Source organism: Sipha flava, unplaced genomic scaffold (genome assembly GCF_003268045.1).
Source record: "Sipha flava isolate LNK unplaced genomic scaffold, YSA_version1 276_pilon_pilon, whole genome shotgun sequence".
NCBI classification, from domain to species: Eukaryota; Metazoa; Arthropoda; class Insecta; order Hemiptera; family Aphididae; genus Sipha; species Sipha flava.
The window spans coordinates 521,545-532,013 of NW_020272941.1; the positions used below are offsets into that span (position 1 = coordinate 521,545).

At 28.8% G+C, this 10,469-nt stretch overlaps 2 protein-coding genes across 3 annotated transcripts; one reads left to right on the plus strand and one right to left on the minus strand.

Annotated features, from left to right (window-relative positions):
* LOC112685433 lies at nucleotides 1-5,245 on the plus strand. Of its 2 annotated transcripts, none has more exons than XM_025557311.1 (8): nucleotides 1-315; nucleotides 2,918-3,060; nucleotides 3,139-3,305; nucleotides 4,023-4,157; nucleotides 4,221-4,370; nucleotides 4,432-4,593; nucleotides 4,668-4,900; nucleotides 5,001-5,070. In XM_025557311.1, exons 2-8 carry the CDS (start codon nucleotides 2,955-2,957, stop codon nucleotides 5,068-5,070), a joined length of 1,023 nt encoding a protein of 340 aa, XP_025413096.1. In that variant the 5' UTR covers nucleotides 1-315; nucleotides 2,918-2,954. The 2 variants fall into 2 exon arrangements, with proteins under 2 accessions (XP_025413096.1, XP_025413095.1); XM_025557310.1 differs by having other exon boundaries at nucleotides 3-322; nucleotides 5,001-5,245.
* A 963-nt stretch (nucleotides 5,246-6,208) lies between these two features.
* On the minus strand, nucleotides 6,209-7,859 carry LOC112685434 (V-type proton ATPase subunit d). Its single transcript, XM_025557312.1, has 3 exons — nucleotides 7,730-7,859; nucleotides 6,772-7,574; nucleotides 6,209-6,712 (listed from the first exon to the last, which is right to left on the minus strand). Exons 2-3 carry the CDS (start codon nucleotides 7,555-7,557, stop codon nucleotides 6,443-6,445), a joined length of 1,056 nt encoding a protein of 351 aa, XP_025413097.1. The 5' UTR covers nucleotides 7,558-7,574; nucleotides 7,730-7,859; the 3' UTR covers nucleotides 6,209-6,442.
* Nucleotides 7,860-10,469: the final 2,610 nt, after the last annotated feature.

A 10,469-nucleotide genomic window follows, 5' to 3' on the forward strand; every position in this document is an offset into this window, starting at 1 on the left:
CCGCCCAAATCCCTGCACGTCAGACAAAGGTTCACCGGAACCGGTCGCGGTGCCTTTTGCGTCTCCACGTCGTCGTCAACGGTCAGTCTGCCGTCAACGTTTCGACCGTGGTCTTGTCTTCGTGCCCGTCGGACCGCCCTCTTTGCCCGTGCCCACTCCGCGCGTCAGAGGTTTCACACCGGACCATAATTAACGGTCACGCGAGTATCGCGCACGAAGTTTTCCGGCCTGTTTGTGTTATCGTCGCAGCCACGAAACGAGGTGTACGTTTGTGCCGTTACTCGCACGCCGAAGCGCTTCGCGTGCCGTCGAAAGGTAAAAGGTTAGTGTGTTGCGATTGTACTTCTCGGACGTTTTTGGCCCTTCGAAGGCGTCTCCGGGGCCGGTTCACGAACTCGTTCCTCCACCCCTTCCCCGGTCATGTTCTTGGAACACGACAATTTTTTGCCGTACTTACCTACACGGGTATTTCGGTTTTTTTTTTTCTCTTCCCTTTGTCCGGGCCGTAGATCTCTGAAATCTTAGATTTCCGAGCGCAAAAGCTTGCGACACGGTAAAAAATAAAACACGTTATTTTTGTCGGCAAAAAAGAAAACTGCTGATTGCGGTACGCGCGTGCACGTAACGCGATTTCCACGACTCGTCATCGTCACACGCGCACCCATTATCTTACGCTCCATCGATATTTGTGTCGTGTCATTCCGTTGCGATTTCGTTTCGCACGGGCATCGTTTCAAAACTTTTGTTACGAACAATCGTCCCCCGTTGCGGATTTACAAAACGAGCACCGACTTGGTATATTTTCGTCGTTGCAGAGGAAACTCATTTTATTATTACCTGTTCAAAAATCTGCCTTTGCCCGGATGATCATGCCATTTTAAATATTCAACATGTAGTTTTGAATAAATTCTACCATATGGTATTTGCGTATTATCTTTAATTTCTGTTAATCTTGGGTTATCCATACAGTTTATGACTCCAGTATTATTATTATTATTATTATTATTATTACTCTTGTATTTATAAGCATTATATTCAATGGTGGAATTAGAACAAAAGCATGACAATACTAAACTATTTGAAGCAAATTAACGGTTAGGGCTGTATAATTAATCTGCTTAATTACCTACTAAACATTGTTTTTATTATTACAACTATAACTATTTTTAAATAAATATTTCTTTCTAAATCTTATTAATTAGGTATTTAATACCTATATAATGCATGATTATGCTAAAAGGTTAACTTACCTTCATTAACATCTTTTTTTTCTCTCTATATATAATTAGTAATGTTTACGTATCATGTATAAATAATAAATTTATCTCAATACTACTTTTTTCTAAATACTACTATATTGACTTAAAATTATTTTGGATTTAAATATTGGTTAACATCACAATTTATTCATACCAATCACGTACTCAATCGTTTATAATCTTAAATCATTACAAATATCCAAATATCCAGTGAAAGTATTATTAATTTTGATATTTAAAAACTTTGATGTTTAAAAAATATGTGTGTTATAAAAAGTGAAGCAAAAGATAACTATTATGTGTTTATAAGACATACACAAACAGATTGCAAATATTAATTGGAAAAACAATTTTAAAATGTACTTGGTTTGGATTTTTACTTAAAGAAAAATAACAAATATTGAAGTAACTATTATAATAATTTAAAGTTTTTATGTTTTAAAAATGAATATTTTTTTTCCAAACCATCAAAAACCCTGTAGGTAATATAATATAACATATTATAAACTTCTATTTTATATTGTACATCCTAAATCAATTGTGATACATGTATATTTTCACTTATAAATTCAATTAGTAAGGAATATATTTTTTATTCTACCTACCTATATACTTAAAAATTATGTCTGTTTTGAAATAATGACAATAAGTGATAATTCTACATGTATTGAGTAAAAACAAAACAAAATAATAATTTATAGACTATTTTTAAAAAGTTTATTGGTGGTATTACTTTAAAAATCATGCTTATCAAAATATGCAAATTTAAATAATAATTGAAAAATTAACAAATAAAATTTTTTTTAAAATTTAATATATAATTATATATATATATACAATAAGTATAAGTTATTAAAAATAATATCTCAAGTTTCTACAAATAATTATAAATTGTATTACTTGACTTATGTTGCCTTAACTATTTATTTAATAAATTCTTAGTCATAATTTTTATTTTTAAACATATTTTAAATTATACTTATAACCAGGGCTTGGGATTTAAAGCATTTGCTTATTTTTATGGATTGACTTAAAATGTAGCAGAGTGCTATAGAAGTGTATAGCAAGTTATAACATGTACAATTATGAAATTTGATAGTGCCTTTTTTGCTTTTTTCAGCAATTTTTCCAAAAAATGCTTATTTTCAATTTTTTTTACATTTTTATAGTTTTCTCCTGCATAGTCGTTTTTGATAGAATTAAAAATAAAAAATAAATTCTTATTTTATCTATGTTTTCATGTAATTCATCGCCGTCCGAGGCATCGCTATAGGGTTAACAAAGTTATTCCAACGCAGAAAATAGAACTGAGTGTCAAACGTCAGAATGAACAAAAACAGAAAGAACAATTTACATTTTATTTTTCAGAAAAATCCCTTAGAAAATCCATAAAAATCCTTAAAGTCTTGAAAGTGAAGATTTATTTTTATTTTGTTCGATTTTTTAATTAGAATTTTATAGTTTTTTTTTTTTTTTTTTTTTAATTTTTTTTGAATATTTTTGCATAATTTTAAATTTTTTAAATGCTTATTTTATTCCTTATAATGATGTTTTTAAGTGCTTATTTTAATGATTTTAAGTGCTATAAATCTCGAGCCTTCCTTATAACTATTAGGTTAAATCAGATTTTTTTCATTTAAAATTTTGTATTTTTGTAGACTATTATTTTAAACTAATCAGATTGGAGAAATCAAAATGGAAACACCTCCTTTTAATCCAGAGCCGACTCGTATGATGACAAGAAGTGTTTTAGCTGAAATACCTACTAGACTTGGGCGGTTATCTATGACGGAACCTAATGGTGATGCTAAAGAAAAATCATTTAGACATCTGTATGGGCTAAATTCAAATTAAATGTTATATTATTTCACATTATTAGGATTGGGCCGAAATGACCATCATGTTAATATAATGAATACAACCATAAGTAACTTTCCAACATCCATGATGACTCCATCACCAAGTCCTGATGAATTAATCATACAACAACGTGGACGACGTAAAATACCAGTTACATTTAGTCCTGACATTGATGCTATAAAACAGGTATACAACTTTTATCTAATTCCTAGAGAAAAAATATTGTATTTGTTAAATTTTAAGTATATAATGCTTGTTAATTTCAGAACTCAAATATTAGTCTTGTATTTTATCTTTTATTTTACCTACTTATCTCTAAAATAGGTTATTAGTTAAAACCTTCATCATTATTTAAAATATCTAATATTATTATCAGGGTATTATTTCAGGGTTATTTTGTCAATAAGATACAAAATGTATATATATATATATATATTTGGTATTAATTATTAAGATTCTTTTTGTAAGTTAATATTTTTCCTCTTTTAGGATTAATATTTTATTATAATCTTGGAATTACATTTTGAAGTTAATGAGCATAATTTCTTAAAATGCTTATAAATGAGTAAACAAAATATCTTATCTGTAAAATGATACATCGTTATTCAAATATTAGAATTCATAAAAACTATCATTAGAGATTAATGATATTGTATTGTAATATTATTACTACAGATGTTAGTTATTTTCTACAATCTTCTGAATTTATCCTCAGATTTCTTTAAAGGCATTATTTATAGACTAATTATTTTCATTATTTGTTAATCATAAAAAAATATGTAAAAATATGTTATTTCAGTCATAAATTGAATTATATGAAATCACATTGATATTGTTTATAAAACCATGTATACTTAAGTATCTAAAATTAAATTTACTTTTAACATATGCCTATTTTTTTAGAATAATCAAGAAACACCAACTAAATCAGGTGGTTCTAGTTTCAACAAAAGTTCTATCGTTCTTAGAAGCACTCCTCGCAAGCGGTTATTATTGAATGATCCTTTAGAATTATCATCTCCAGATAAATATAAAACTGTAAGTAAATAATTTATTTACAATTTATTAGGAATTTGAATGGAAAACAAAATATTTTTTTAGGGTTCACAAAATTATAAGAAAATACGCACTGATGTGGCAGTTGAGCTTCCTGAAGATTATTGTTTACTATCAGCAATGAAAGCACTATCTTCTGATCAACTTATTAATATAATTGGACAAATTGTTATTGATCATCCAGGCATTGAAAAGGTATATAATATTATTGACATGATTAAAAAGTAGTTTTATTTATGTATGTTATATTTTTTAGGAAATAAGATCTAATTTCCCTTTGGCTGATTTGAAACCCCTCGAAGAGCGTATTTATTATTTGCGCCGTAATATTTACAAGGCTTTACCTAGTAGCCGTTTGATTTCAAAAACCGATTCAACTGCCTACAATAGAGTTTCAACTCATGTCTTAGCATTCAAAGTAAATTTATCAAAATTTATTTTTGTTTAGTTTTGATAAGATTTTATGAATTCTTAATTTTTTTTTTTTTTTAGAAATGTGTTGTTGATCAAGGTAGACGTTTGGTAGAGAGCAATCAGTGGCCCATTGTCATGGACTATGTATTCATGGCATGGAAACATGTTCGCAATACTCCAGTATGGGATAATCCTGCTCATAATGCTGCGCGTAGACAGTGTTTTAAATCATTATCAGCTCAGTGTATGACTGCCCTCAAACAATTGAAGAATACTATAGATCAACAACAGTGTGATAGTTATAAATCCCAGTGAGTTTCCTAGTTTATGACAAACCATGTGATTTTTAATAACAAAGTGTATATAAAAATATTTTATTCTGCGTTTATAAATGTTTATATTTTAAATTAGGTTGAAGTTACTAGTTGATGACAGCGAAGACATGGATTGGTGTTTACAATTCCTAAATATTAATGAATGACTGACCAAACTAAAGTGGTTTTTATTTAAATAAACAATATTATTGAGTGGTAAACTTTTATAGCTGCTGGACAATATTTGACTGTAGGCAATAGCTTAGCTAATAATATTGATTTCAAATATTGGGAAATTTATCTTTATCATATTAAATTGAATGTTTTCAATTTTTACACGAATATTGTATTGTTTTATTTTTTTTTAAAAAACTTAAATTGTAATAATTTTATTAACATTTACTCCACTATTTAATTTTTGCATAAATGTTGATTTAATTTAAAAATTGGGTTAATTTGTTTTTATTTTATTTAATATTTATTTAGTGCACCGATATGTATTTTTTTTTATTATTTAACTATATGAGTATTTGATTCAGTAATGTGACCAATAATTAAATTACTTATGTTGAATATTATTACCACTCATATTTCTATTATTTTTTATTTTTTTCAGGATATCGTTAAAAAAATTAATTTATTTATTTGGCACTTAAATTATACAAAAATATACTAAAAGTTATTAATTTTCTGATCATTATGTTCAGTTAACATATTATATTTTTGATAACTTATTTTAAATGCACTGCTCAATTTTTAGTATTTTACGCGATTTATATTTTATAAAATTTAATTTTAATTTTAACATTTTGTGTAGTTAGTATGATTTTATACTGAGTATATGATTTACTTTTACATGGCATAAATTAACTAATATGTGTTAAAATCTTAACATTTTTGTAATCATAGCAAAATTATCAATTATATTTATTTTTCTTATGTTTAAATTTTAACAATTTGATGTCACGAAATTAATGTGTAGTAAATATTTATATTGTATGAATTAAATGTTGTCTTAGCTGTAAACTATTGAAATAATGTTATATAATAAATGATTTTACATTCTTCATTGTATTTTGTTTTCGATAAAAAATGTTTGATTGTATTTAACTATTTAATAACCAATAAACAAGACAAATACACAAAAAAATAACTAAACCATAGGTCATTTAATAATTAAATTTATTTTTTATAATTTAAAATCATGAGTGTCCAAAATAATATATGGATGATATTTAAAACAAAAGTAACTGTAAATTCTAAAGATGGTATCTTAACCAACAATTCAATAATAATTTATATATATTATTTTTTTATGACAATATAATAAAAACAAAAAACATAATAATACATTGACGAGCTATCAACAATTCTCCAGACATTCATACCGTTGGAATGATAAATAACACAAATGAATTAATATACTCTATATGATCTAATGAACAATCTAAGTTATACCATAAAATTGTATAATAATGGGACATTTATGTTAAATTTAAAATATCATGTATATTATGGATGTTCAAATAGATAAAATAATTACTTGAAGATTGGAATGTAATTATCCATACGAGCACGGTGCTTCTGCGAAACACATTCAGAAATCCAAACAACGTTTCGACATTCTTGCTCTTTAAGTTTCAAATACGAGTAGAACACACCATAATGAAATTGGCGCATGAAAGCGTTAACATTTAACTTAACTTCATGTTCAAAAAATCGATCTTCAAGAGTTTTTTCCCCTGGATTAGTACCCGCACCGTCAAACAAAGCACTGTATTCTGCAAAGTATTCAGCTACAGCTTTCACCTAGAAATATTGAATATAATCAATAATTTATCATTTTTATGATACTGTGTTAACGTTACCTGATCATAATCATCAGCCCTAGCAAGAGCTGCTAATCCATCTGGATAAAGTTTACCACATCTTGGATACAATTTAGCTCTATCGTCTTTAGTCAATTCTGTGCCAAAAGAGTTGATAGTGATGTTGATTGCACGTCTATCTGCTTCAAATGATAATATTTCGCACATAGTGTCAGCCGTGATTCCTCCAAGCTTTTTACAAAATTCATAAAATGATTCCAAGTATGCTTTGTACAAAGTGTTACGAATAATTTCAATGTTCATTTCATCAAGGTCCTGTTCACTAATACAATCTACAAAAAATGGAGCCAATGGTGTGTCAACCAACACCGCATTGTACAACTCAGCTGGAGTAGCAGCTACATGTATAGCTTCCATTTGCTCAAAACTGCCCAATGGATGGCATTTTGGTATCAATTCAGATATTGGACGCTGATGAAGGGTTCCAGTGATTAACAATATAATATTGTCAATCATATAACTGTAAGTGATATAGTCAAGGAATGTACTTAGTGGTTCCACCGCATGATTGCGCATATGTTGAAATTCAATGACAAGCTTCTCGCGTAACTTGTCATCAATAACGGATACTGCCAATGGGCTGGGCTCATTAGCCAAAAACTGGCCGTAGTCAGTGGATTGCAGATGTAGTTTAAGATCATCCAAGGTTTCACATTGCTCAAGGTTCAAATAATCAGCATGTCTAAGTATTCCACACTTGAAACCACGGCACAACCCTTCCAAATAACCTCCATCAATATTGAAGAAACAACCCGTGTCCACCATTGTTAGCAGCTATCGATCTGAAAACGTAAATGTGTCGTATTATAAAAAGTACTCGTTCACGCCCAAGATTCACACTGAATTGTCCGTTTCAACAAAAATAAGTAAACATGCCTAATGAAAAAATCGACTTTTTTCAGAGGGAGTCACCTCGTTTATTTTAATGCAAACTTACTCGAGAAAAAAAAACAAATAAAACGTAAATGTCTGCAGGATTTTGAATATCTAGGACACCAGAAAACCGAAAAGTACTAGAACTATTAAAATTGGTATATTATGCCTGTACACACCTTAATTTTTATCAAACTTCAAGAGTTCGGACGTGAACTAGATGTTAGAAACGATGTTTAATTGATAAACGAGAAATAACACTGATATGAACATAGCAACGTTTTCTAACCGCCATTAAGACGGATATTATTTTATTTAAAAAGCACAAATCACGGATCGACATTATCATTGTTTATCCCTGATTTTATTGGAAATTATACTACGATTTTTTACTCATCTTACACGTCACGTGTAAAAAAACCATTGTACGGAATGCGGACCAATAGAAAGCAGACATGACACACTTTAACTTACACATGTTAAGTATTATCAGGTAAGGACGAGAGTAAAAACTTTGAATAAACCCTAATTGAACAAAATGTGCATTCATTTTTTACTGTGGTTTGGGAGCATTCAATTCTACGTCAGCAAATTGTTTAGCAATTTTAGACCTCTCCCTTTACCAGCGTACGTCAGATAGTGACTACACCGCTCCTACCTTACGTCAACGTTTTTCATAAGCCCCTTTAAATTATTTTTAATTTATATGATTATAAATCGTTGTTATTTAATTCTTATTAATAAAATTAATTTCTTAAATTATCAAAATAAATATAATAGTAAGAATAATGTGATGCCATCGATGATATTTTGCTTTTTGTGAGCGTCAATTCGAGTTTTGATAAATATGATGTTGACATCAGATTTGAAATATAGTCCCCTTCCACCCTTGATCAGCTAACGAAATATTTGAATGCTCCCTTTTGACAGTTTTTGGTTATTTTTCGTCGTTTCTGGATACCTGGATAAAAAGTATAACGTATATGTTATGGACGAAATCCGAAATAAATTTCAGCGAAAATGTAACACACCAGTCATAATTATATTAAAGGTAATACACTCGTTGTTTTTAAGTTAAATAATTATATGTAAATATTTTAATTTATGAATAAAAAATAAACGGTATCTTAATATACTACACATAAAGGCCCGTATTTAGGGGGGGGGCACGGGTAGGTACATGCCCGGGGGCGTCAAGTCTCAGGGGTGGCAAAATATTTTAGCAAAATTAATTTTGAAAATTATGTAAACACCTAATGAAAAAAAAAAATAAAACAATAAAAAAGATAGTATGTTTTATTATGTTATATTTGTAAATTAAAAAAAAAAATTATATTTTTATTGTATTATAATTTGTTAATTAAAAAAGGTATTAAACGATTTTCATTTATATGTTATATTTTAATATTAAAGAATCTCGATCATGGACGAAATAATAAATGTTATATTATATTATTTATTTTGGGGGAGGAGGGCATATATTATATGCCCGGGGATGTCAAATTTTTAAATACAGGCCTGTACACTGTGTACCTTGTGTTTTCGTACGTATTCACTAAAACATATATTTCTCCATATACAAAATTGGGTACTATGATTTAAATGTAAAACCTAATGTGTTAATTCTTATAAGTTATATGTACAAATAAATAACCTATTACCTTAAAGGCGGTGCTACACGATGTACGCGTTATGTTGGTTCAAACTAGGGATTATTCTAAGGATTTTTATCAACTACGTATTTTGTTGAAATAAGCTAAACAAAATAGAACTATGATCTCGAAATATACTGTTAAATTGTAGTTAAAATTGATAAAATTTGTATCTTTTAGGTGAAGTAATTTGAAATGTAACCTATTTAAAAGATATAAAACAATTTACATTCGTGTTCAAAGTATTTTTCTTATAATAAATGTTCTTTTTACTTTGTTCATAAATCATAATGTAATGTATAAAATATCACTAAACAACATTCAATTAAAAATCAACAACGCAAAAGTTTATTATCAAGTGCGCATTGGTTTTTCAAAAACGCAAAATAAGCCCAAATGCTCTTTAGAATAAGCTCTGATTCTAACATTGACGTGCAAGTGTTGGCTGAACATTGAAACCAATATTTGACTCACGGATGCAGTTACACGTTGTAGCCAATTTTGGATCCAGGGTCATGTTGGAATGCTGGGTGCATCCTAACCAATGTATATCTGTGCGTGAATTTATTCACACTTAAAAACGCAATTTAACTTAAAAAATAAAGTAAAAAAAAAAAAATGGTTGATGGGATTGCAGCTGCTGTCACTGTAATTTTACTATTTTATAAATATCATGAAATACATTTTTATATAAGAATGGAAGCTATTAGATGCAACATAGTATTTTAATGTTTAATGTTTATACATTTTTGTTAGTTACTTTATATTCATAATAATTACTATGTAAAACTTAAAAGTGACCATGACCAAATTATGAAACAATTAAATAATAGTAACAAGAAGAAAGTTATGTGCAAATATATATAAAACAGTAAGCTGATTGACTGCTATCAACGCACAGCTCAAACCATTGGACGGATCTGGCTGAAAATTGGCATACAAATAGCTATTATGATGTAGACGTGCGCTAAGAAAGGATTTTTCGAAATTTTGAATTTAAAGGGTTGAAATCGGTAAAAGAAAATTTTTACATGTAATTTGTATTATTAAACCTAACTAACCTAACCTAAAGGTCCTAAGTCGGCGTTAACGCGTTGTCGGCGGATAGAGCCGCGGTAGCACCGTTGTCGTTTATTGTGATTATCCTACGTA